This window comes from Nomascus leucogenys, chromosome 21 (assembly GCF_006542625.1).
Source record: "Nomascus leucogenys isolate Asia chromosome 21, Asia_NLE_v1, whole genome shotgun sequence".
NCBI lineage: Eukaryota > Metazoa > Chordata > Mammalia > Primates > Hylobatidae > Nomascus > Nomascus leucogenys.
In genome coordinates this window covers 50,289,805-50,317,780 of record NC_044401.1, presented here as the reverse complement: position 1 = coordinate 50,317,780, position 27,976 = coordinate 50,289,805, and the positions used below count along the sequence as shown (strand labels likewise).

Here is a 27,976-nt window from a genome sequence, read left to right as displayed (position 1 = left end):
AATGAATTTCAGCTCTCACACCAGTAACCAGTGAAAGTATGACCTACAGCTAGTTACATGGCATAAAGTGACTAGTGGTCAGTTATTGTTCATTAGTTAAGATGAGTAACTGCAGAAACTCTACCCAGAGCTGAGCACATGTGGCTATCATGATATCAGATGTCAGTTAAGGGTTATGTTCCCGTAAACCAAAGCACCAGAGCTAAATTAACAATTTCCCTTTCTGGCCTTAATTGACCAACAGTTTAAGTACTGTGGTGCTACCAGCACGATCCTGGGTTGTGCTTCTTCAAACATTTCAGTTTCTTAATACTAACACTGGTAATAAAATATCTCATCAGGGCAGGCGCAGTGGCTCACGCCTGTATTCCCAGCACTTTGGGAGGCCAAGGTGGTGGATCACTTGAGGCCAGGAGTTCGAAACCAGCCTCTGGCCAAAACGGTGAAACTACACCTCTACTAAAAATACAGAGATTAACCAGGGGTGGTGGCCCACGCCTGTAATCCCAGCTATTCAGGAGGCTGAGGCACAAGAATCACTTGAACCGGGGAGGTGGACGTTGCAGTGAGCTGAGAAAACTATCTCAAGAAAAATAAAAAATCTCATCAGTGCCCCAAGTCAGGACACAATGAACCAAAAGGGAAGAAGGCTCATCAAATAGCCTTGGAAATTATTTTAATTTAGCTTCTGACTCTGGGAAGCTTCCCTTCTTCTGGTGATGTTCTGCAAAAGCTTCCAAATCACCGATTCCTAAATTAGAGACCAGGCCTTTTAAACAGACCCAGATCAGAGTAACTTTGCCAAAGCTCTGGAGGGAGATTTTTCCAGTGACAGACAATTGTTCCGTCAGAACAAGGGTGGAGAAACTCTTCTCACAAATAATACTAATATCAACCAAAAAGTTAACCACTTTTTTTTTTTTTTTTTTTTTGAGATGGAGTCTCACTCTGCTGCCCAGGCAGGAGTGCAGTGGTGCGATCTCAGCTCACTGCAAGCTCTGCCTCCCGGGTTCACAGCATTCTCCTGCCTCAGCCTCCAAAGTAGCTGGGACTACAGGCACCCACCACCACGCCCGGCTAATTTTTTGTATTTTTAGTAGAGACGGGATTTCACCGTGTTAGCCAGGGTGGTCTCGATCTCCTGACCTTGTGATCCGCCCGCCTCAGCCTCCCAAAGTGCTGGGATTACAGGCGTGAGCCAGTGTGCCTGGCCACTACTCTTATTTTCTAAAAAGCTCAGGACCAGATTCGCACTGATACCCTGCACTGGGAGCTTAACTTCCTGAAAGAGACAAAAAAGAACTTAAACTGAGAAAATAGACCCTGGTGAAATATTCCCATCACCCCACCTTAAAAAGAGGTGCTGGGCTCTCCTGGGTCTAAACTCTCCCCTTCATAGCAGCACCTCCCCCTTCTATTGTACAGACAGGAAGCGCAGAGCAGGGGAGAGGCGGCCCCAGGTGAAATGGAACTCACAGCCTACTAGGGATGGACTTCTGTCAGAGCAGAATATAGCTCAATGGAATCTACCTTCTCTGTCTTGGCTAAAGGAAGGGCTCCAAAAAGGCTGCCCTATAATACTGCATAAGGAACCAAGACTAGGCAGTAGCAAATGGACCCAAGAGGTACACAGCAGCCATTTCTGCCCTGGGCCCAACAGAGCTGCATTTAGTTATATCTCGGTAGTAAAAATGTAAAGTCCCTTCAAAAGGGGTAAACCTCCGATTACAAAAGATAGTAATAATAAACAGGAAAAACAGCAACTGAATGCTGATTCTCCCTGTTCTAGTTTCTATTTTATTATTCAACTGTAGTGGAAATACCTCAAAGTGCGCAACACAAAACAGCAGATTCCTGCCCCTCACCTGTGTGCATCTGAGTTCTCACCCTGCCACCTTCCCCATCCATCCCGCCTGCCCTCTGTCCTGCTCCACTGGCTCCTGCCAGACCCCTGGGCCCAAAGGTGCCCTCTCCACTGCTGGTCAGTCAGTGCCCCCCTTCTGCTTGGCCAGGGTGTGCTTCAGCTCCCGCAGGTTCTCTGTCAGCACCTCTACCTCATCCAGGCGGCCGCACTGCTTGGCATCAAAGATGTATGCCTTGATGTTATCTATCTGCTGCAGGAGGAGCTCTTCCTCTATGGGCTCCTCAGCCTCTGGCCCACTGTCACTGTCCATCTCAAAGGGGTTGGTACAGGTGGGTTCCTCAAAGGGGTTGCCAGGAACCAGAGGGCTTGAGGGCCTCTGCTGGGGATGTTCGTCTTCCTCGTTGAAGGGGTTAGGAGCTGGGCTGTCTGGCTGAATGAATGGATTCCCTGCCACTGCCTCCTCCTCCTCCTCGTCCTCTTCCTCGAAAGGATTGTACTCTTTCAGGATGCGGGCTGAAGGGTCTAAGGAAACCCCTGCAGCAGGAGGACTAGTAGTGCCCTCTTCCATGGGGCTGGAGAGGTCTTCCTCATCAAAGGGGTTTAACGAGGGCCCCTCATGTTGCTGTGGCACGCTGCTCTGGGTTAAGAGCTCCTGGCCAACGGCGGGGGGCCCAGACCACACTCTGCTGGATTGAGTTGAGCTAGGTGAAGGGGTCTTGGGAGCTGTGCTGCTTGGAACTGGGGAAGAGCCTAGATCCAAAGCATAAGCAAGGTGGGTGCGAGGCTCTCTACTGGGCTCCAGCTGAAAAGGGCTGATTTCTCTGAAGTCCAGGGACCGAGTCCGTGTGTGCAGGGATGCCAGCCGAAACTGCTCCCTTTCTCGTTCCAACTCCCGTTCACGCAACATCTGCAGCTGTTCCCGCTGCAGGTCCTCCTCCTCAGCCTGCCTCCGGGACAGCTCGATGGCCTTCTCTGTCTGCTGCTGGTCATACTCGTCCTGCAGCTGCCGCAGGTTCTCCTGCAGGGTGCGCACTTCATCCGTGCGGCCCGCGGCCTTGGCCTGCCTGATGAATGATGTGATGTTGTGGATCTGCTGGAGGAGCGGGTCTGAGTCCTCACTCTGCCCCTGACCTCCTGACAGTGGGAGCCAGCCCTCAGCCTTTCTCAAGGGGGCAGGGCCCCTGCGGAGAGATGCCACCTCCCCGTTGGCCGCTCGAGAAGCCAGGCCACTCTGCCTTTCCTCAAGCCTTCGCTGGGACTCCAGGGCAGCCTGGGGAGAGAGCAAAGCAGAGAGAAGAAACAGTCACCATGCTGGCAGCAGCCCACACTGTCACCCACCCTCTGCTGTCCCTCTATCCCTGTGCCAGTGACACTCCAATTTCTCACCTCAGGACAAAGATATCCAGCTGCTAAAATCAAGTCATGTTTTTGTGTATATGTGGGCAGAAGGGAGACCCTGATTTTCAAAAATAAAATATAATGAATAAGTTAGGGCATCAGATTTTCTCGATCTTAGATTCACAGGCCGTATACTTTTCTTAAACCTCTAAGGTCTGCTCCCCTCATCTACACTGGAATCTCACGCAGCGTTAAATACACATATAATTTTCTGTTTAATATTGCATATACCGATATGTTCTACAAGGAACTTCCTAACGTCTTGGTCCTCTGCAACTCCTGCCATAGGGAGAACTGTCAATCTCTGTGGTATTCTAGCCATGAGAGAATCAGCAGAAGCTCTGAAAGAAAAATAGGACCTGGGGAGAAAAACAATTATTCTAGTTCCCATAGATGAAAGTGAGGCTGAAACACAACAGAAGAAATATGCACATTTGAGAGACAGGTTCTGATTCACTACAACCCCACACATCCTGGGTGCCCATGGCAGCCTCTGTGCTTGAGAGCCACAGGAGGAAGCGGGCCCCATATCCCTGGCTTCACTCACTTGTCTCTCCACAGCCCTCTTCCTCTCCATTTCCTCCTTCCTCTTCTTTTTCAGTTCCTCAAACTGTTCTTTGGTTGGCAGTGACATCAAACCAAGCAACTTTTCCTGCAGGGAGTGACAGACAATTTTACACTTAAACGCTTTTAGAGAAAAAATGAACCTTGAGCCCCATGATGAAAGTCTGCTTAAGCTGAGCCACTCTATTCTCAGAGAGTGACATCATTTGACAGCAGCTAGAAAGGAGCGAACTCATATTGGGTGAGAGAGTCAACTCCAAATGGGCCTGCATTTTCCTTATGAAATGATCAACATCAGATCTCCCAGTTACTCACCTGATGTTAGCTTCTCTATGAGGTCTTGTCCCTGCCCATCCTATTAACTTAGCAAACCTCAATCCCAGCCCTCTCTCCCACACTTCCCTGCTGTAAGTTTCTCCACAACACTTTTGCTATCTTACATACTAGATATTTTAGTTGTTTATGATCTCTCTCCTTCTCTAGAAGATAACCTTAATGAGAACAGGAACATTGGTCTTTTTTGTTCACTATAGGACATCCAGCACCTAAAACACTACCTGGTACATAAGAGGCATTCAACAAATGATTGCTGAATAGAGTCACTAATCAAAGTGAGGAAGGGCCTACTTCTCTATACTACACAGTTCGAAAACTAACCTAACAGGACTCTATCTATTAGATCTCTTTGTTGGCTGGGTGCAGTGGCTCACGCCTATAATCCCAGCACTTTGGGAGGCCGAGGTGGGCTGACTGCTTGAGCTCAAAAGTTTGAGAACAGCCTGGGCAACATGGTAAGACCCTGTCTCTATTTAATAAAAGAAAAAAAAAACCACTTTGTTTTAATTAAAAAAAAAAAAACAAACAGATCTCTTTGTCAGGGAGCCCCAAGGGTGGTTAACTGTGACTCTCTCAGAAGGGGCTTTCAGGGGTAGAAAGACACAATTCAGATCTAACCACTTAGGTTAGTCTGCCCTTAATCGGCTGTTTCCTCCCAGCTGATGGCTCAGGAAGAGTCTCTTAGGAGATTATCTTAAGGAAGAAATACTAAGTACCAGTATTACTATCATGGCAACACTTAGCAGCAAAAAATTAGTCTATCAAATGTTCAACTAAAGAAAAACGGTTAAAGAATGGCATATACAGTCAATATGCAGTATCGTAACTACTGTATATAAAAAATACAAATGGGAAAAAAGAAAACATACCAGAATAATGAGTGATTGTAATGGGGACATAGGATTAAAAGTAGTTTTAGTTTTCTCTGAAATCCAGATTTTTCTCTAAGTGTGGCATCATGCATTCATAATTTCAAAAAATAATAAATGTATAAATAGGAAGTAAACAAGTCATTGGCATGGATCTGCCTCCTGGGAAGCAAAAGAGCAGGACAGGCCAAGTGCAACATTTATGCCAACCCAGGATGGCTTTACCTGCACAAAAAGTGTAGCTGAGTATCTGATCATTCTCTGCAGCCGCAAATTGCTTGGATGTGGTGGAGGGTCCTGGTTCAAGCCCAAGGTTAAGATCTTCTTACTGAATTGGAACAAACACATGAATGTAATGAGCACTGCCAGCTTCAGAAACAAGGGTGAAAAGTATAACATCTGGAGTTGCCAGGCTTTCATGCCAGGAAGGTGTGTAAAGATGGGCAAGTGACTCCATCGAAGTTTCCTTGAAGGCAAAGCCCATTTCTTACCCTTTGGCTGTACACAGGCCTTAGCAAAGGGCGCACAACACTGTTATGGAGTGACTGACTACACATGCAGAGCCAGTTTCACAGGTGAGCAACTTATGCAACTGGAAAGGACTGGCACTTAAAAGAGCCCTATGCTTCGTTTAATGCTCTGCTGTTAGTGTCTTTATTCTTAATAATTTTTGAACAGGGGACATGCATTTTCATTTTGTACCAGGCCCTGCAACTACGTAGCCCGTGCTGTATGTCTGGATGGACAAAGGCACCTCAACTTATTCTCCCTCTGAGTCACTGGCTAATTTAACCCCAACGGCCAGTCCACAGTTAAAAAGCAGCTGTGGATTTGAGCACAGACACAAAGAAAGAAGCTGAGTTTCTATCTTCACTCCACAACTTTTGCTATCTGTGACATGATTCCTCACCTTTGACATAGGATGTTAATCCCTACCTCGCAGGGTAACTTCAGTAGAATAAATGAGCTATTCTAGAGAAAACAGCCAGTGACAGGCACGTGATAGGTGTCAATAACCAGCTCCTCTTTCTTTAATAATAGCAAACATTAGAAATCCTTAACAAAACAAAAGTCACTGAGATGCATTAACTGCCAGAGCTGGACTCTTCCTTGCCCTCCTCCTCACCCACTGCCCCATCACCAGAAGTCTGAGTGACTGCAGGTCTGCTTTCGCCATTTCGTTAGAACAGCATCTTCTCCATTCCACCAGCTGGCAGGATATCACTTAACAGACCTTACCTTAAAGTGTCTATCAGCTCATACACTTTCTGCACTTCCACTCGAAGGTCACTGGCATGTTCCAGACTGTAGGTTGTCTCCCCAGCACTAAGGAGAAACCAGAGACACATGACCTAAGTTTCATGGTGCAGATTGGACAGCGTAGTGTAGAAGGACGCTAAAGGTGTAAGGCCTCACAAAGGCAGTTAATTCTCTAAAGGTGGCATTTCAGACTTTCAGATACAATGCAGTGTCCATCTCTCGGAATGAATGAATCAAGTGGAAGTGATGTTTCGAGTTGCAGATGCAATAGGGACAGATTCATGCCAAGGCCTCCAAGGACTAGCCCTTATGCTCATCACCAAAACAAATGCGGCTGAATTTACTCTGGCCTACTTTCCCTAAACAATTCCACTATATCTAACAAGATGTAAGAAGTGGTTACACTACATTAAGAGCAGAAAGCTACTTGGCTTTTCTCGCTCAAAAGTACCCAAGGAGGTTTGAGACCAGTCTGGCCAACATGATGAAACCCCGTCTCTACTAAAAATACAAAAATTAGCCAGGCATCGTGGTGGGTGCCTGTAATCCCAGCTACTCAGGAGGCTGAGGCAGAAGAATCACTTGAACTGGGAGGCGGAGGTTGCAGTGAGCTGAGGTCGCACCACTGCATTACAGCCTAGGCAACAGAGCAAAACTTGGTCTCAAAAAAAAAAAAAAAAAAAAAATATATATATATATATATATATATATATATATACATGGTTTTGTTTTCAAACAAGGCACATCTACTACTACATGCATTGCTTTAAATGTGGCAGATAGGCAACACAGGTTTAAGACAAAGACAGAAAACTCTGAAATTAATAACACTGGATACCATAATTAATTCTTTTCCTACAGGTTGGGAAAACACTGCTGGGATATGACTCTAGTAGTTAGCACTTTAACATCTAGGTCACGAACACTAAGCTTCAGAAAAAGCAATGCTCTTAAGCAGGGATCAGCAAATTTTTTCCATAAGGAGCCGAATCATAAATGTTTTCAGCTTTGCAGGCCACACAGTCTCTGTTGCTGCTATTCAACTCTGTCGTGGTGGTGCAAAAGCAGCCACAAACAGTAATCAAACATGGGCATGGCTGTGTTCCAATAAAACTTTATGCAAACAGGTGGCAATAACGAATGTTGGTAAGGCTATAAAGAAAGTGAAACCCTCATACACTGCTGGTGGGAATGCAAAATAGTGCAGTCATTCTAGAAAACGATTCAGCAATTCCTCTATGGAATGTTACTCTATGGTAATATATAGTTACCATAAAACCCAGCAATTCCACTCCTAGGTACCTACCCGAGAGAAATGAAAACATGTCTACACAAAAAACATAAAAACTTGTACACAGCCGGGCGCCATGGCTCACGCTTGTAATCCCAGCACTTTGGGAGGCCGAGGTGGGTGGATCACGAGGTCAGGAGATCGAGACCACGATGAAACCCTGTCTCTACTAAAAATACAAAAAATTAGCCGGGCGTGGTGGCAGGCGCCTGTAGTTCCAGCTACTCGGAGAGGCTGAGGCAGGAGAATGGCGTGAACCTGGGAGGCGGAGCTTGCAGTGAGCCGAGATTGTGCCACTGCACTCCAGCCTGGGCAACAGAGCAAGACTCCGTCTCAAAAAAAAAAAAACTTGTAAACAAATATTACAGGAGCATTATTTATAACAGCCAAAAGTGGAAAAAACTCAAATGTTGATCAACTGATGGATAAACAAAATGTGACAAGTATCCACGCAATGCATTCATACAGATGGAATGAAGTATGCAACAACATGGATGAATCTTAAAAACATTACACTGTGTGAAAGAAGCCAGACAAGAGAGATTTTATATTTATGATTCTATTTATATGAAATGTCAAAAGCAGACAAATCAATAGAGACAGGAAGTAGATTAGTGGTGTCCAGGGAGATGGAGAAAGGGCAGTGGCTGCTAATAGGTATGGGGTTTCCTACTGGGGTGATGAAAATGTTTACAATGAAGACAGTGGTAATGTTCGCATAATTTTATGAATACACTAAAAACCACCGAACTGTACATTTTAAAAGGGTAAAGTTTAGGGTGTGTGAACTACATCTCGATTTTAAAAAAGAAGCAGATGTTGGCCAGGCATGGTGGCTCACGCCTGTAATCCCAGCACTTTGGGAAGCCAAGGCGGGTGGATCACCAGGTCAAGAGATCAAGACCATCCTGGCCAACATGGTGAAACCCTGTCTCTACTAAAAATATAAAAAAATTAGCTGGGCATGGTGGCGTGCGCCCGTAATCCCAGCTACTCAGGACGCTGGAGGCAGGGGAATTGCTTGAACCCAGGAGGTGGAGGTTGCAGTGAGCCGAGATTGCACCACTGCACTCTGGCCTTGGCGACAAAGCAAGACTCCATCTCAAAAAAAAAAAAAAAAAACAACAACAACAACAACAACAACAACAAAAATATATATATATAATAGCTGAGCGTGGTGGCACGTGCCTGTAGTCCCAGCTACTCGGGAGGCTGAGGCAGGAGAATTGCTTGAACCCAGAGGTGGAGGTCACAGTGAGCCGAGATCACGCCACTGCACTCCAACCTGGCAACAGAGTGAGACTCCGTCTCAAAAACAAAAAAAAGCAGATGTCAGGATACATTTGGCCCGTGGGCTGCAGTCTGCCAGCCCCTGTTCTAATGGACATGCCTGCTTTAAGCCCTGACACCTCAATGTGACACTCAAGTGGCATCTACCCAGACATGTGCATGAGACCCACTGCCCTTCTTTTGCTCTGTCCAGATGCTGCACTCAGCAGCAGTACCTGTTGTCTGAGGCCCTTCCCAAACCTGCTCAGTCAGAACAGCCAAGGTCAACTGAATGTGGCTGTCTTTTTACAAGCTCATGTGATGGTAACATGTACCCCACTAAAGGACAGACATGAAGATGATTCTCTTCATAACAGCCAAAAGTGGAAAAAAAACAACTTCAGCTGGTCTCAGAAAAAAAGCACGGTTGAAGTTAAGATTTTCATTTTTGGCTACTGGAGAATTGACCTAAAATGCCAGAAAACAGTCACCACTGGATTAGAAAAACATAGATGAATAGCTTACTTTAATGATGCTGCCATCCTGATGTATTCTGGAGCTTTCTGGTCAACTTTCTCCATGCAAAGTCGTAATTTCTAAGAACAAAAACAAAGAGGTAAGTGGTATGCTCAAGATATAGAAACACCTACCCAGAAGCTAGGCTCCATCAACGGAGATATATTTAAAATGTTCACTTTTCTAACACATTAATTGTTGTTATCAATTTCCTGATTTATAGGCCTACTTTCCAAGCAGAAAATTTTGTAGGAAGGAAAGTGAGAATGGAGCTTCTGACCAGATGTTTTGTTTTGTTTTTTTTTGAGAAGGAATTTTGTTCTGTCACCCAAGGTGGAGTACAATGGCGCAATCTCCGCTCACTGCAACCTCTGTCTCCTGGGCTCAAGCGATTCGCATGCCTTGGCCTCCTGAGTAGCTGGAATTACAGGCACGCTGCCATCACGCCCGGCTAATTTTTATATTTTTAGTAGAGACGAGGTTTTGCCATGTTGGCCAGGCTGGTCTCGAACTCCTGGCCTCAAATGATCCGCCTGCCCCGGCCTCCCAAAGTGCTGGGATTATAGGAGTGAGCCACCACTCCCAGCGAGATGTTTTTGAGAGGAGCAAGGCTTCCAGGGCACAAGCCAAGGTGTCTACCAAGACAAAAAGGAATTAGCTGCTACTTTCTTTCTCTGCCAAGTGATGCCAGGCAACAATAGGAAACCAGCACAAGGCATTGCCAGGGCTCACTTCAAAAGAGGAGGTGGCACAAGCACTGTGGGTATTCACAGAAATGAGATACCAGGTCGTGAACTCCACACAAAGGATGGAGAATGGCTACATCTGCAACCCAACATGGGGCTTAATTAACACCATTTCTAGTAGCCTGAGTATTTACACGGGGATTCCAGATACACTGCCATTATGACCTGCAGAACTGCTAACAATGACTATTCGGTGGTCATTAGGCAAAATTACACTCTTCCTCTGTTCAGAATGTTGCACAAGCTGCTTCCTCTGCCGGGGCTGATCTCTTCCCTGCCTCTCTTACTGCCTCCCCACCCAGTCCACCTGGCTAGTCCTCCTCAGCTCACAGGTCTCACCTGGCCATTAAGGGACCAAGCCAGTCTCACTCCCAGATATTCTTTGCACACTATTTCCTCTCAGAGTATGCATCTAGTAGGGAGGCTGTGGGATCACTCATAGTAACGACAGCTGAGGCATTTGGACAAACTGAGAAGGGGACACTCAGTAAACTGGTGAAGCCTGAAAACTTGTAGAACTTTCTAAAACTTGTAAAGTCTAACACTCCCAAGTGAGTTTCCCAGGATTCTTCTGGCCCACTGTTTATGAACATCTCTAGCTTCTGCCCTCCCCACAGAACCTGTCTATACCACATGGCAACTGCCCTTCCTCCTCTTGCCTCTGGGCCACCAAAGCCTCCACCCTCCTGCTTTCAAGTGGCCAAGGAAGGCCACTTGAAACGAGTTTGTTGCAACACACCCAGGATGACTCTGACTCACACAGGGCCCTGGCTGGGAAATCATAACATGGGCCTTTAACAGGAACTACAAATAATTCAAACGAGCAAAGCATTCTCCAGAATCTGCAGGAGTGTATGTAACAAACAGCCAAATCTGCCTAAGAAATTAGACCCAAGACCAGACAGCGCGAATCACCTCGTAGAGCTTCACGATGTCGGGTGTGTGCTCCTTCTCATCAATCTGCTGCTCTCTCTTGAGCAGTGTGTCCTTGCAGTGTGTACAGCAGCGGATCCGGTCATCGTCCTTCTCATCCAGGACCGAACTGACACTGCTCATGCTGCTGATGCTGCCTCGGCGGGAGCCATGGACACTGTTGGGTGACTGGCTGGGGCTGGTGTGGGTGCTCAGGGACTCCTTGCTGGCACTGGTGAGCTTGTCTGTAACCATAACACCAACAGGCAGCAATGACCCCCACAGCATCCAATTACCATACCCACGACCTCAAGGTGTCAGTCCACAGGTGTTTTATTTGGAGAGTAATAAGATCAGGCTCCAGCTGTGGGCAAGTACTGCCCCTCTGCCTTCCTGGTGTCAGACTCTGGTGGGAAAGGACTCCACTGCTGCCCCTCCAAATCCAAACAGCCTTGCCTTTCCACCTGCCATTTTCCTCCATTTGCCCTGTGCCTCCAACACAACATTCTCCCAGGAGACTTTCCTCCACAGCCTTCTCCCTATTCCCAAACAACTGGCTCCTACCCTCTCTGAATGGCAGGTCCTCCACGAAAGCCTTTTCCAATTCCCTGAGGCAAAAACTATCCATCCTTCCCATCAGTTCCCACCACATTGCCCATTTTGGAGCACTTTCCATTCTTCTCCCTGTGTACAGTTACATGTACACCCCAGAGCTGCCCTAGGAACCTGTGACTCTTTGTGGGTACAAACTGTGTCTTACTCACACTTGTACCCTTAACATATCCAGCAGGGCCACCCCACAGCAGCTGCCCAGTAAATGCTGGCTAAAGAGCTCAAGAGAAGAAGGGTGAATAGTGTCCCAAAAAGACAGCTTACAAAGTCTCATGTGAGACAGGGAGTTGGTCTCAGGGAGAAAGTATCAAGGTAAAGTGACCTGGTATATGTGAGAGTTGAACAGAAGAGCATCTGTTTTTGTCCCCACATCATCCAGACACCCCATGGCCAACCACAGCACAGTCAGAAGAACTCTCTAGTGTTGCAAATTTACCCCAAACTTCCCAGAAGCCAACGAGATCATCTTCAGCAACTTCTACTCAGCTTGGTTACAAAGTCCTGGAGGATCAGGTTCCACCTAAACTTTGTCCTCCACACACCCCCAACTATTCTATTTGCCCATCTATTAACCTACCCTGGGCTTTCCAGAATTCCATGCCTTTGCTCCTACTCTTCACTCTACCTAAAATTTCTTTCTCCATCTCTTTTGCAATCCTACTCATCTTTTAAGGCTCTTCTCGAACATCACCTCCCAGCCCTAAGCATCCATGCTCTCACTGTCCCTGAGCCCACAGCACTCAGCATCTCTCATATTATGATATTAGTCTTTTCTCTATGGCAGTGAGTTGTCTGTGACTTATCCCACAGGAAGGGACTAGCCCACTGCTTATATTCAAGACCCTCTTCTCAAAGTCACACTTGCCACTTCCAAGCAGAGCAGACAAAAAGTTGGTCAGCCTCTCCTGAGTTCCTGAAACAATCTCTTTCATTGTACGTCTCTCTTTAGAAAGCAATTATTTATTTGTGAGTTTATATCCCCTGATAGATGCTAGACTCCTTTGAAGAATGGACAGTGCCTTATAGGCTTATAGGCCAGAAATGGGCAAAAGATGACCTGTGAGCCAAGTCCAGTCTGCAGGCTGTTTCTATATGGCTCTCAAACTAAGTATAATTTTCACTTTGCTATTTTATTTTATTTATTTATTTTTTTGAGACGATAGTCTCGCTCAGTCACCCAGGCTGGAGTGCAGTGGCTCAATCTCAGCTCACTGCAGCCTCCACCTCCCAGGTTCAAGTAATTCTCCTGCCTCAGCCTCCCGAGTAGCTGGGACTACAGGCACATGCCACCACACCAGGCTAATTTTTGTATTTTTATACAGACAGGGTTTCAACATGTTGGCCAGGCTGGTCTCGAACTCCTGACCTCAAGTGATCCGCCTGCCTCGGCCTCCCAAAGTGCTGTGATTACAGGCATGAGCCACTGTGCCCAGTCTAGTGTTCACATTTTTAAAAGGTTGTTTAAAGAAAGAAGAAATGTCACAGCAACCATATGTGGCCCACAAAGCCTAAATGTATTTACTATCTGATCCTTTACAAAGTTTGCCAATCCCTGTTATAGACCACTGTATCCCTGGCCCCTAGCATAGTACCTAGCCTGTAGTGGGTTTCACAGAATCAGCAACTCAATGAATGAAGATTTCCATGAGCCATTAATTTAACAAAAAGGTTCCACGGTTCCAGCGGTAATTAGCAAATAAGCTAGGCCCAAAAGAAGATGAGGGTCCAGGGCCCCACGTCCAAGTCACCTACTTGCCAAGGGAAGGCTGATGAGCTCCATACACTTCTTGCACATAATAGACCCGCAGAGGCGGCAGTGGTGGCGGCGGTTCCGGATGCTGAACTTATTCCCACAGTCTGGACAGAAAGGGACATCCTGGTCGTTGACCCAAGGCACCACAGACTTTTCTATTGCTTTGGGAAGAGCAAACCAACAAGAAAGCAGGCCATTTTAAAGAGAGCTTTGGTCAGGGAAAAAAAGATAGTAAGATGAAGGTGAGCAAAGTTTTAAAGTTACCTCGAATCTTTGCAGACTCAGTATTTGTTCTGTCAAATGCTGTGAGCTGACCGGAAGAAAATAGTGCCAAATGAAATTAACCAGGTGATGTATACATGATCCACACTTCCCAATACATCAAGCAGGAAATTAGCACATTTGGATTCCTCAAGTCTCATCTGTCATCCCCAACTCCATGAAATCACAAAAACAATTTCACATGGGACAGGGTATTAGTTTTGCATCTAGAACCCACCTCCCTTCCTATGACCCACTTCTAATCCCTTTACTGTCAGTTACCCATTTTAGTAACAACCAGGGGTAGGCAAGGATGGGTAGGGGTAACGATTGACAGCAGTGGAAAACTCTCCCTTCTCCATGGTGCTCCTGGACCCTAAAACTGGCCACATATTTCTGCCTTACAAAGTACATATAAAGAACTGTACTTGTGGTTGCTACTATGCCCAGCACACAATCCAGGTTACACACAACAAGCACAACTAGGATGAAAATACACCCGTGGGACCTGGTCACCGCTTCTTTGTTTGCCATCACACACTACGCCTCACTGGATGATTGTGCCTGGGACACCCAAAAGAAGAATCTGAAGGAAGAAAGGTTTTCCGGTACCTGAGTGGGATTCATAAGTGTGAAAAGGGAAGCTAAGCACGTGGCAAGTTTGTCAACCTGGGCCATTCTCTTAAGGAATGCTGGCCCAGGCTAGAACTGTCCACCATGTCCTTTGCACCTCTCTAGAGAAGGTGTTTCTCTGCCACCATCAGATGTATATGATATATACAACACATGCTATAGAAATGTGATTATTTTTCCCCAGAAAATGTGTATTTGCAGAAAAAAATGTTTTAAGAGAACAAAATTTACCTTCTCTAACCTGATTATTAATTTATTGACTTCCACAACATAGTGGTCAATTCTAGCAGCTCGGTGTTTTTTGAAGTCGGAAAGATGGCTTCTCACAGCACCTAGAGGGAAAGAAGGTAGGGAGACAAATGACTTACAGTTTCTCTGAGGGAGCCTCTCTACCTTGCCACTTATCCCAATGAATTTCAAAAGCAGGCTGGTCAACATAGTGAGACTCCGTCTCTTTCCAAAAAAAAAAAAAATAGCCAGGCATGGGCATGTACGCCTATAATCCCAGCTCCTTGGGAGGCCAAGGCGGGAAGATGGCTTGAGCTCCGGAGCTGGAGGCTTCAGTGAGCTATGATCCCACCACTGAACTCTAGCCTGGGTGACAGAGTGAGACCAATTTCAGAAAGAAAAAAATTTATATATTTCAAAAGCAAGTAAAAACTCTAGGATTTTAGAGTCTTACCAAAAATTCAAAAACCAGGAAAGCAAATGGAAGAAAATCTGCTAAATTGTTAACTGCCTTTAGAGGCCACCAAGTACCATATGAGAGACCTGAGAGTATAGTAGATAAGAGCATGGACTCTGGAGTCAGCCTGTGCGCAAGTTTCAATTCTGCCACACTGTGTAACCTTGGACAAATTACTTAACATCTCTGTAACTCTAAGAGTACTCAACTATCAAATGGAATAATAATGGTATCTACTTCACAGAGTTGTTAACGATGATTAAATAAGTTAAAATTTGTGAAGTCTTAACTGACTCTCATGCCAATGTTAAATAAACAGGGTGGTAACATTATGGGCGATTTAAAAATTTTTGAATTATCTTATTGTTTTATACTTTATAAATCTGATACAATATGGTTTTTCCTCAGGATAAGGACAATTCTCAAAATGGCCAAAAAAATGTAAATGCTGATAGATTCCCTTGTGGGAGCTAGTTAAGCTGATACCTTCCTCAGTCCGGCAGCCAAAACCCAGGACAAACGTCTGCAACACAAATAGCTTACTGTCTGAGTAACTGAAATATCCCCTGCTCAGTCTCACCTGTTCCAGAAACATATTGCCCTCAACCCTCCCGCACTCAGTGCATGTCCTCTTCCCAGTGATCACCTATTCATTTACAGACACAATGTAACAGAATTTGTCACATGCCATACTTTAAAAAAAAATTTTAATTGCCAAATAAAAATTGCATATATTCACCGTGTACAACATGATGTTTTGAAATATTTATACATTGGGAAATGGCTAAACTAGCTAATTACCACATGCGTTACTTCATATACTTATCACTTTTTGTGGTGACAACACAGTCTACTCTCACTGATTTTCAAGAATACAATATATTTTTTATTAACTATAATCAGGCCAGGTGCGGTGGCTCATGCCTGTAATCCCAGCACTTTGGGAGGCCGAGGAGCATGGATCACTTGAGGCCAGGAGTTCAAGACCCGTCTGACCAACATGGTGAAACCCTGTCTCTACTAAAAATACAAAAATTAGCTGGGCATGGTGGTGCATGCCTGTGGTCCCAGCTACTCAGGTGGCTGAGGCACGAGAATTGAACCCAGAGGCAAAGGTTGCAGTGAGCCAAGATCACAGCAGCGCACTAGAGCCTGGGTGACAGAGGAAGACTGTCTCAGAAAAACAAACAAACAAAAAACTATAAACCACCACCTTATACAACAGATCTCTTGACTTATTCCTCCCGACTGAAATTTTGTATCCTTCGATCAGCATCTCCACATGCTATACTCTTTTTATTTATTTTTGAGACAGAATCTCGCTCTGTCACCCAGGCTGGAGTGCAGTGGCGAATCTCTGGGCTCACTGCAATCTCCACCTCCCAGGTTCAAGCAATTCTCATGCCTCAGCCTCCCGCAACTTGGATTACACACATGTGCCACCATACCCAGCTAATTTTTGTATTTTTAGTAGAGACAGGGTCTCACCACATTGGCCAAACTGGTCTCAAATTCCTGGCCTCATGTGATCCACCTGCCTTGGCCTCCCAAAGTGCTGGGATTACAGGTGAGCCACTGCACCTGGCCACACATGCTATACTCTTAACCATCCACATGTCTTTTCTTCCCTAATCATACTCTAACATCTAATTAAACTTTAATTTAGAATTCTTAGGGGTGACCATAAATATTAACTGCTAAAATTTGCCATTCATTTGACCTACAATTTGTGACTTCAGTTACTGCAACTGGCAACTTAATCAGAAAATCACTCTAGTAATCTCACACTGGCAATCATGAAACAAGGTATCACAAACAAGCTATCATAAATATTAACTTCTAAAAATTGCCATTCACTTGACCTTCTACAATTTGTGACTGTCTTCAGTTGCTGCAACTGGCAACTTAATCAGAAAATCACCCCAGTAATCTCACCTGGGCAATCATGAAACAAAGCTAATAAGAATTCATGTGTCCAAAATTTCTGCTTCATGTTTTGGATTGGCTTTCATATGTATCTCATAATTACATATATGTATTATTATTATTATTATTTATTTATTTATTTATTTTTTGAGACAGAGTCTCGCTCTGTCACCCAGGCTGGAATGCAGTGGCGCAATCTCGGCTCACTGCAACCTCTGCCTCCCGGATTCAAGCAATTCTCCTGCCTCAGCCTCCCGAGTAGCTGGGATTACAGGCATGTGCCACCATGCCCAGCTAATTTTTTTGTATTTTTAGTAGAGACGGGGTTTCACCACGTTGGCCAGGCTGGTCTCGAACTCCTGACCTTGTGATCCACCCGCCTTGACCTCTCAAAGTGCTGGGATTACAGGGGTGAGCCACTGCGCCCTGCTGCAATTTTCTCCTGCAATAATAAAAATGTTTCCACTCTCCAATACAGTAGCAAATAGCCACAAGCGGACATACAACACTTAAAATGTGGTTAGTGTGTGGTACAGGAAGTGACTTTTAATTTTATTTCAGTTTAATTTATTTAAACTTAAATAGCCCACGACTAGTGGCTACCGAATGGACAGCACAGTTGTAGGACTTTCCCTATTCAAAGAGACAGCTTGTATAACGGCACTAAAAAGATACAGTAGATGAGACTGGGTAAATTTTGCTTTCCTTCTTAGAGCTCCAGTTTCCTCATCCATAAATGGGAAAAAGGACCACTACTCCACAAGGCTTTTGTGAAAGGTGAACAAGACCATAAACATGAAAATTGAATAAATCACAAGGGAATAATAAATAAATAAAGAAATAACTACCCATTTCATGGACAGAAAATATTTTATTATGTTAATGACTGTTATCATTAGACAGTTAAAGGATATGTAGGCAGGCATACATATCCGGGATCACGCCTGTAATCCCGGCACTCTGGGAGGCTGAGGTGGGAGGATCACTTGAGCCCAGGAGTTCAAGACCAGCCTGGGCAACATAGGACCCTGTTTCTACAAAAAATACAAAAAATTAGCCAGGTGTGATGGTGTGCACCAGTAGTCTCAGCTACTGAGGAGGCTGAAGTGAGAGGATCACTTGAGCCTGGAATGCAGTGAGCCATGATGGAGCCCTGGACTCCAGCCTGGACAACACAGTGAGACTCTGTGTCCAAAAAAAAAAAAAAAAGATATGTTAGATAGTTCAACTAAGTGTGAGTGGCATGATAAATAGCTTTATTGAGATATAATTCACATACATACACCATTTAAAGCAAATACAGTGGTTTTTAGCATTTTCAGAGTTGTACAATCATCACAATAAATTTTAGAGAATTTTTATCATCCCAAAAACATGAAAGTAGGTAGATGTTACTATAATTATCCAAAAAAGTAAGCTGCATAAACCAGTGCCTGTCACTGGGCAGGTAATGTCCTATGTGAGAGGAAAGATTCATTAATGGACTCTGTGCCTGGGCTGACGTCAGAGAGATATGGATTCATACCCTACTTCTGCAGTTTACTCGCTGTTTGTCCCTGGGCAGGTTCTCATGAGGTGCAGTAAAGATCTAACAAGACCACGGGTATAAGAACTTAATGTAGTGCCTAACACAAAGTGGATGCTCAGCTGGTTCTCTTCCATTTTCTTCCCCCAACAAGGACATAAGGTCCATGAGAAGCTTAGACCATTATGGTTTACTGATGCCTCCTCAGCCAATTCTTAAAACTTTACCTAGAACATAGCAGATACTCAATAACCACTTGCTCAATGAATAAATGAATTTTCTTACCAAGCTCCTGGGGTTCCCACATGTAAGGATCAACCCCTCCATAGCTGAAAGACTCATATCCTTGGGTCCCTGACTCTGCTCGATCATCCCCTTCTCGTTTCAACAACCTGTCCTTTGCTTTCTTAGCCTTCTGGACAAGACCTTGAAAAGTGGAACAAATAATACAAATGAGCCACGAAGAACACCCAGTAAAGAGTCAAAAGAAATCTCAAAAAACAAGAATTGATGAAATAATTATCATTTGTTTAAAAATGCACCAGAAATATTTAGATCCCAAGTAAAATGCAGGAACAAGCACATAAACACTATATTACAAATACCACAGAGCAATACACTGGTTAGTCAATATTAGCATTAAATTGGTTTAGGCAGCTAACATATGGGCTAAATTACTGCTCATTGCCAAATTTAAGAGCACAATTAAATAAAAGAGCTAAAATCAAATTTGATGAGGAAAACAGGGTGATGGAAGTGTTTTCTTCTTTATCTTAATTGGAGTGGTGGTTAAGTAGGTATAAACATTTTTCAAAACTTTTTGAATTGGGCCAGGCGCAGTGGCTCACACCTGTAATCCCACAAGGGAGGCAAATTGCTTGAGTCCAGGAATTCAAGCCAGCCTGGACAACATGACAAAACCCCATCTCTACTAAAAATACAAAAAACTAGCTGGGTGTGGTGGCATGCACCTGTAGTCCCAGCTACTTGGGAGGCTGAGGTGGGAGAATCACCTGAGCCCAGGAGGTCGCGGCTACAGTGAGCTGAGATGCTGAGATTGTGCCACTGCACTCCAGCCTGGGCAACCAGAATGAGACCCTGTCTCAAAAAAAAAAAAGAAAAAAAAAATTAAAGTGTACACTTAAAAACTACACCTCAGTTAAAATAAAGTTTTTTAAAAAACCAAGTTCTATAGTACTAATTCATTTACCCCAGAAACTCATGAGTAAATTCTTCTCATTTACCTCCAGGATGGGATTCAGCTAAACCTCCATCCCTGGACTGGTGTTCCCCATAGGCTTAACTGGACACAGAGTTCTTCCTTCCCCACTACTGCCCACACACTTATTGAATGCATGTGAGAATATTTGCAAAAAGCTTCAAGAAACAGATATAACATCTACAACATAACACAAACAGAACCAGATTTGGTAAGAAGAGAAAATGAACATTTCCTGCATTTAGCCCTTGTATGTACCAGGCATAATGCAAAGTGCTTGCAAATACATTATGCCAGTTCATGCTCACAATGTTATAAGGCAGGTGATAGCCCTACTTACAAATGAGGAAAACGACATCAAAGACGGGGAATAACTTGCTTCACCTAAGATCAAAGAGCTTACAGGTAACAGCAGGGCTGGAAGTAGACACCTCACATGCCTGAAATGAGAGCTCTAGCTCTCCCTCGCTAGTGCTGATTCACAAACTATGCCTCTGCACAACATGGGTTCTGCCACCTGTGCTGGTGCAGAGAACCACCTGTTAAACTGAACAATCAGCTGGTGTGGGGTGGGAAGAAGTCTCAGTTCTAAGTCGCTCTCTCATGAATGTTCTTTAATCTTGGATGACTGCTATCCCTTTCTTCCACCAGAATCTAGTAGAAAATATCAGACTGAATATAAAATGATATCATTACTTTTACTTTTTATTTATTTTTTAGAGACAGGGTCTCACTCTGTCACCCAGGCTGGAGTGTAGTGGCCGATCATAGCTCACTGCAGCCTCAATCTCTTGGGCTCAAGTGATCCTCTCGCCTCAGTCTCTCAAGTAGCTGGGACTACAGGTGTGCACCACCATGACTAGGTAAATTTTTTTAAAAAACATTTTTTTGTAGAGATGTTGCCCAGGCTTGCAGGCAGAGGGTGAGATTGATAAGAATACACTTGTCTTTTTTTTTAAGACAGTCAAGCCAATAAGCAAACTTCCTGATTATTGGTCACTGTGGGACAGCTTTGTCCAAACTGGAAAAATACCAAAACAAAAGGACATCCTTTAAAATGCACTAAAGTCGTTTTTTTTGTTTGTTTGTTTTTTTGAGACAGAGTTTCACTCTTGTCGCCCAAGCTAGAAAGCAATGGCAGCAATCTCAGCTCACTGCAACCTCTGCCTCCCAGGTGTTCAAGGGATGCTCCTGCCTCAGCCTCCCGAGTAGCTGAAATTACAGGCACGTGCCAACACACCCAGCTAATTTTTGTATTTTTTTTAGTAGAGACGGGGTTTCACGACATTGGCCAGGCTGGTCTCAAACTCCTGGCCTCAGGTGATCCACCCACCTCGGCCTCCCAAAGTGCTGGGATTACAGGCATGAGCCACTGTCCCTGGCCTAAAGCAGTCTTTTCTAGTAACAGGGGAGAGAAAACTGCCTGATGTGAACAAAGGGTCTAGCAAACAGGAGTGTGAGTTAGCAAATAATTCATTTTTGCAAACAAGACTAAAGTATCAGGTTAAAAGGCAATCTATACCATTTAACCACTTTTAGGAGATAGAAAAACTGCCTGGCAACCTTCCCAGAATGGACACAGCCTTTCCAGAGAAGGCCAATTAAGAATAATCCCATATATTTTTAAAAACACTAACAAAGCAAGAAGCCACAGTCAATTTTCAGCTATCTTTTCTTCTACTTACTGAAAATGGGCTAAACTGGAGCTGAACCAGGACTGGGCCTCGAATCCACTAACTTTTTACTAATGACTAGTCTATCTTTACTTTTTTGAACTGCCCCCAAAACCTAATACTAAGGTTCACTCTTTTGGCTTTAACTTTTCACTTGCCTAAAACTAACCATGTCATAACATTTCTAAGAATCAAAAGACCAAATGGAGAGGTAATCTGCTTTCTAAAGGGCTTTTCAAAAAACCTTTCACGTCAATCCTTAAAACTTTACTTTCCTGATTCTGAAATGCAGAAAACCGCAACATAATCAAGAATTCCTGTCTAACTAAAGACACAGTCATTAATAGTACTAGAGGTAGAGATGTCGGGGGTAAGGCAGGGTGGGAAATAAAGTGAAAAACCAAGAAGATCTTTTCTTTCTTTTTTTGAGATAGTTTCACTCTGTTGCTCAGGCTAGAATGTTAACAGCCTTGATCTCCCGAGCTGAAGCAATCCTCCCACCTCAGCCCCCTGGGTAATTGAGACTACCAGTGTGTGCCACTATGACTGGCTAATTTTTTTAAATGACTTTTTTGTAGAAATGGTCTCGCTATGTTGCCCAGTCTGGTCTCCTGGGCTCAAGCAATCCTCCTGCCTTGGCCTCCCAAAGTACTAGAATTACAGGCATGAGCCACCGGTGGCATCCGGCTGAAGTAACGAAGTAACTTTATTTTGTTTTTTTGTTTTTGAGTCAGAGTTTCACTCTGCTGCCCAGGCTGGAGTGCAGTGGCATAATCATGGCTCACTGCAGCTTCAACCTTCCGGGCTCAAGGGATCCTTCTGCCTCAGCCTCCCAAGTGGCTAGGACTACAAGTGTATGTCATCATGCCCAGCTAATTAAAAAAATTTTTTTTTTCTTTTTGGACAGGATCTGCGTTGCCCAGGCTGGTCTCAAACTCCTAAGCTGAAGCGATCCTCCCGCCATGGCCTGCCAAAGTGCTGGGATTACGGGTGTGAGCCACTGTGCCCAGCCAAGGATCCTTTCAAGTTTCTTTCACAAGGCAAAAAATTTCCATTCTATTTAGTATTCCTTAAATAGATTCCCATATCTGTATTCTCTAAATAACCTTAAACATTTTTCCTCTTAAAAAAGGGTCACTGTAGGAATCTGGGAACATTGTCTAACCTCTCTACCCACTGGTATCACCAGTTTGAGCAATGGCATTGTATATGACTTAGTTCAGCTGACGCCAAGACTGGAAGCTAATTGAAAATGATGGAGGCTCTTCGGTTGTCCAAAGGAATCTTATATAATCAGGTGTTTTAGTTTTGTTTTTGCTTCATTTCCCCCAGGAAGCTGCAATGCATGCTGTGATTGGAACACCGGGCCTCTCACCCTCAGTGATGTCACGTGCAAAGGGCAGCACTGGACTTACAGATGATAGAAGACCTACATTCCAGGCCTAGCTCTGCCAATTCCTGTGTGTCCATGGATAAGTAACTCAACATCTCTTGAGCCTCACTTCACTTACTATCTATAAAATAAGACCAATCACCTTCTTGCAGAGATCTTAGGAGAGTCAGATGAAATAATAATGTCTGTGAAAGAAACTCTAAAAACTATAAAGCACAGCATTTTTTCCCCCTCCTAATAGTTTTGGCTCTGCTCTACAGCCTCTACAGCCAGAAGCCACCTCATCCACCAAAGGCCTCAGGATTTCAGAAATGTTTGCCTTTGTTGTTTTTGGATAGAAGTTATAACTGTTTATGCTTTTAGAACTCTTTTTTACTGAACAGAAAAGAGATAGAGTGGGACTCTAGGGACAAATATCTGATTACAAAGTGCATATGATTCACCTGTCTGAAAGCCAAAGTCCACTTAGAAATACATGATCATTCCTTTCTTTCCCTCCCAATAATGACTGTGAATACAACATCCAGAACTTTTTAATCTCATGGCCTTCAGAAATGCTTCCAGCTGTGAGAAGCAAGTTAGCCGAATAACTACAAAAGTAAGTTCCAGAGGAGCAGCATCTTTGTTGTGTGTGTGTGTGTGTGTGTGTGTGTGTGTGTGTGTGTGTGAGACAGACAGGGTCACTCTCTCTGTTGCCCAGGCACGAGTGCAGTGGCACAATCATCGCTCACTACAGCCTTGACCTCCCTGGGCTCAAGTGATCCTCCTACCTCAGTCTCCTGAGTAGCTGGGACTACAGGCGTACACCATCATGCCTGGCTAGTTTTTTTTAAATTTTTTTGTGAGACGGGGTTTCGCCATGTTGCCCAGGCTGGTCTTGAACTCCTGAGCTCAAGTGATCTGCCCACCTTGGCCTCCCAAAGTGCTGGGAATAGAGGCATGAGCCACTGTGCCCGCCCAGAGGAACAGCATCTTATCTGGAGGTTAGAATTTGATGTCCAGGAAATACAATAAACATATGTATAGTCAAAAGTACCTTTGAAAAATTCTTTCCACAACTCTCTCAGACCTGAGCTCTTGGAAGCTCAAAAACCAAGGTTATTAGGTTGTTTCTTTTGTTCTTCAACTATGACATTCCTTTTTCTGGGCTATAGAGGGCAAGATACCAATTGGGGAAAGAAGGATGGTGGGAAGGCTTAAATTTGTGACAGGTAAAATGGGTGCATAATGTGCCTCCAGCATCATAGCAAAGGAAAGAAATTCCTCTCCAAACCCTGTTAGGCTGGTGGTTAAAGAACAGTCAAGCCAAATCACAGCAATTACATTTACTAGATTCAAAGTCAGACTGTGTTTCACTGAGTGGCTTCAGACAAGTTATCTAATCTCCCTGTGTCTGGCTCGAAATGTGGCTCACAGCCACACAGTTATTGTGAGGATTAAATGAAATTAATAAACAGGGAGACCCTGAAAATGCCTGGCACATGACAAACACTAGTCATCTGTTTGCTACTACTATTATCATATTCCTGTGGCAACACCGAAGCTGATGAGAACTATCCCGTGAGTTAAAGCTCTCAATGACAGCAGGGGATAGGCAAGGTCCTCGCCTCTTACTTTTAATTTGCCCTTTGACATCACGGTCTTCCCCCGAGTGTTCTTCCTCGTAATGTGAGTGAAGCTGATAGAAAGACTGCAGATCCTTCAGGCACAGAGGGCAGAGGAAGCCCTCCCTCACTTCCCCTGGGTCATCCAGAGAAGCCATGGCGGTGCCACTCTCAACCCTAGGAAGGCAGGGATCTCATGCCAAGAGTCAGCTTGATTCCTCCCAAGGAAGAATGGTTCCCGCAGCATTAGCTTAATCAAGCAGCACACAGATGGCGAGGAAGTGGCTTCATGGCCCTGGATGAGGTTTCCTCTCTGGAGTAGGAGGAGCCCTAAGAAAGAAAAGAAGAAGGGAAAAAAAGCCGATTCAGGCAAACTGGTAGCAATTGAGGATTTTCTTCATTCTTTTCACAGTTCAACGGGGTACTTAATGTTTGTTCAGTGCAAGTTTGAGAAAACAAACTCTTTCTCAAATCCTTAGATCAAGCAAGCTGCAAAACCTAAGATGTGAAAACATCACTGGAGAACAACAACTCAATGAAGTGGGAAGCACAGATTCTTGAAATAAGCAAACAATACCTTGGCAATTCTCTTACATTCATTCCAAATGATCCAACTTCATAATTCATATGCCACTTTAGCCACTGGGGGAATGTCTGAAGTACTTATCAACAAGCAGAAGTTTTTACTTGATGCTCTTTACCTTGATTGTTTATTCAACCACATATAGTAAGTTCTTGATACTTGTAAGACACCTGTGTTAGAAATACAAAGATGAAAAAGATATAGTATCTGCCATAAAAACATACAAAAAATCAAAAATCCTAACATCAGTTAAAGAGAAACATTAGAAACCTACTAGTCAAAAAGAAAAAATCTATTTTATATTTGTAGAGCACTTATCTCTAATGGGCTTACTAGATTTTTTTTTTTAAGAGACAGCATCTTGTTCTGTCACCCAGTGAGCTATAATTGCTCACAACAGCCTCGACCTTCTGGGTTCAAGTGATCCTCCTGCCTCAGCCTCTCAAGAAGCTGGGACTACAGGAGTATGCCACCACACCCAGCTGTTTTTTAAATTATTTAAAAAGACAGATTCTTGCTATGTTTCCCAGGCGGGTCTCTAACTCCTGGCCTCAGGCAATCCTCCTGCCTGAGCCTCCCAAACTGCTGAGATTACAGGTGTGAGCCACTGCACCCTGATAAGAGCTTATAAGCCATTAAGTGACAGTTAAGTAGCAAACCTGATGTTTTCACTGCTTCAAAAATAAAAGGCTGGCCCAGGCATGGTGGCTCACGCCTGTAATCCCAGCACTTTGGGAGGCTGAAGCAGGCGGATCACCTGAGGTCAGGAGTTCGAGACCAGCCTGGCCAATATGGTGAAACCCCCCATCTCTACTAAAAATACAAAAATTAGCCGGATGTGGTGGTAGGTGCCTGTAATCCCAGCTAGTGGGGGGACTGAGGCAGGAGAATTGCTTGAACCCAGGAGGCGGAAGTTGCAGTGAGCCGAGATCTTGCCATTGCACTCCAGCCTGGGCAACAAGAGCGAAACTCCGTCTCAAAAAAGTAAGTAAGTAAGTAAATAAATAAATAAATGGATTTGGTGCCTAAACATTTCAGGGCTTAATAAGTTACATTCTCTGTCTTACTGGCCCATGGCAAAGTCACTTCCAATGTAACCTCATCAAGACTCCCAGTCACAAGAGAAACTGAGACAAAACCATTCCACAAAAGCAGAGAAATTTCTCCCCAAGAACCTGGGGCTACAAGCCACAGTATATAGTGAGGGAAGATGTGCGACTCTCAGCTTTGGATGGACTGTAGAAGACCACCGAGGAGGGACTGCCTAGTCCTCAAAGCTGAAGGGTGGCAGCAACTCAGAAAATAAACAAATGAGACACCAGGTCCCTATTTTTTCCCTCTAGTTAAGAAGCCCAGTGACTTCATAAATTTTCCACTGGAATATACCAGCTCTAGGTCTGGCCTGTTCCCTCCACAGCCAGTGGTTCCTCTGATGCTGACTCTGACAGCTCCCTTTCTTCCTACGCACTCACCCCTAACGACCACAAATCAAACACAAAGCCACCACATCCATGCCATACAACCACCCTTCACGCCTCAGCCCAAACCCAAACCTCACTTCCTCAAAGAAATGCCTCTTACTCAGAGCATCAGAATGGACCTTTCCTTCACAGCACTCATCTCAACTTACAACCGCAGGTACATACGTGAAGTGACCAAGTAGGACTAAAATCTGGGAGGGCACAGACTCTGTTTTCCGCTTCGCCGTCTCCCCAGGGTTTAGCACAGTACCTGGCACACATAATGAAGAAGCACAATAAAGCTCCATGAATGAACGAAAAAATGAACGAACTCCAAAATCATATAATTAAGCATACACCATAAAGAAATCTAACACAAACCACCGAATCGGACCCCACAACCATAACTGAACACATAAGCAAGCCCCTCGCACTCTAAATCACGTAAAAAGTAAAAAAAAAAAAAAAAAAAACAAAACAAAAAAACAAAACTACATGTTCTGCAACCGTACATCCAGCAATGTCACCCCGCCACATGCCGCATCGACGACACATCCCACAGCCGCACTCAACCCGGCCTCACGAACGCACACAACCACAACCCACATAACTAACACGATTATACACACGTCGCATGACCACACACAACACGAACGACTCAACCCCGTGGAGCAGGCATGACAACGTCACACATCGCACAAACACCACACAAAACACTCCAAACATCTCCACACAAACTCAGAACACAAACGCTTCAGCTTTACACAACCAGAGAATCAAACACAACCGCTCGGGAGACAAGCACCCACCCACCCCCCCCACAGCTGCACAACCAAACCCAAGTGTATACGCCCCGCGTAACCGCACAACCACACAGAGCCCAACCATCACAGGCACACACAAGCTAAACGCACGGCCTGAAAGCCCCATCTCCCACCTCTCACGTCACACCCACCACAACCACACACGGCCCGCCCGTCTCCGTTCTGGAGGAGTCGTGTCCCCGCCCCCCAGACAGGGCCTGACCCTCTGTACCCGGCCGGGCTCCTGCGGGCACGCAGGTCTGTCCCGTCCTCGGGCCCGGGCTCTCGGCCTCCACCGTCCCTCACTCAGCCGCGGCCGCCATCTCCATCAGTCGCTCGGAACTCGGCAGGTGCGCCTGCGGCGGCGGCGACGAAACCGGAAGACAGGCTGGTAGACGCCTGTCGAGTGCCGAGTCTTCGAGGGCGCGAAAAGGGAGGATACGCATTCGAATAGTGGAGGGCGGGCCGGCGGCTTCTGCGCAGGCGCTTTCCGAACCAGGGAGGGGATGAGAGGGGCGGAGAGGAGGTGGGGCTCGGTAATTTTGTGCGGTTCTTACGTCCCGAATTCGAACTAACAGCGCGTCAAAGCCAGCCAATGGCTCTGCACCGCATTGTACAGGTGGGAAAGCTGAGACCAGTAGATCATTGGCTCTTGACCAACGTGCACAAAGAATAAGGCAGCCAAGGAGTCAAAGTTCCTGAGAGCTAGAGACAGAAAAAATATTCAGGGGACGTGGAGGCGATGGAAAGTCCAAGAATAGAACCACATGAGAATGGAGACTTGGTATGAGAAGGTGTATCCCGGGGGTGTACAGCATGGC

General features: G+C 44.9%; 1 protein-coding gene across 9 annotated transcripts; it reads right to left on the bottom strand.

Annotated features, from left to right (window-relative positions):
• Nucleotides 1–1,768: 1,768 nt before the first annotated feature.
• RBSN (rabenosyn, RAB effector) lies at nucleotides 1,769–27,507 on the bottom strand. 9 transcript variants are annotated; one of them, XM_030801869.1, is made up of 14 exons: nucleotides 27,388–27,500; nucleotides 26,474–26,623; nucleotides 24,887–25,062; nucleotides 24,320–24,639; nucleotides 18,706–18,846; nucleotides 14,516–14,616; nucleotides 13,655–13,700; nucleotides 13,390–13,551; nucleotides 11,029–11,270; nucleotides 9,377–9,447; nucleotides 6,271–6,357; nucleotides 5,257–5,359; nucleotides 3,810–3,914; nucleotides 1,769–3,134 (listed from the first exon to the last, which is right to left on the bottom strand). In XM_030801869.1, exons 4-14 carry the CDS (start codon nucleotides 24,465–24,467, stop codon nucleotides 1,983–1,985), a joined length of 2,358 nt encoding a protein of 785 aa, XP_030657729.1. In that variant the 5' UTR covers nucleotides 24,468–24,639; nucleotides 24,887–25,062; nucleotides 26,474–26,623; nucleotides 27,388–27,500; the 3' UTR covers nucleotides 1,769–1,982. The 9 variants fall into 9 exon arrangements, with proteins under 9 accessions (XP_030657729.1, XP_030657735.1, XP_030657733.1 ...); XM_030801875.1 differs by having other exon boundaries at nucleotides 24,904–25,062; nucleotides 27,388–27,489; XM_030801873.1 differs by having other exon boundaries at nucleotides 26,539–26,623; nucleotides 27,388–27,472.
• Between the last annotated feature and the right edge of the window lie 469 nt (nucleotides 27,508–27,976).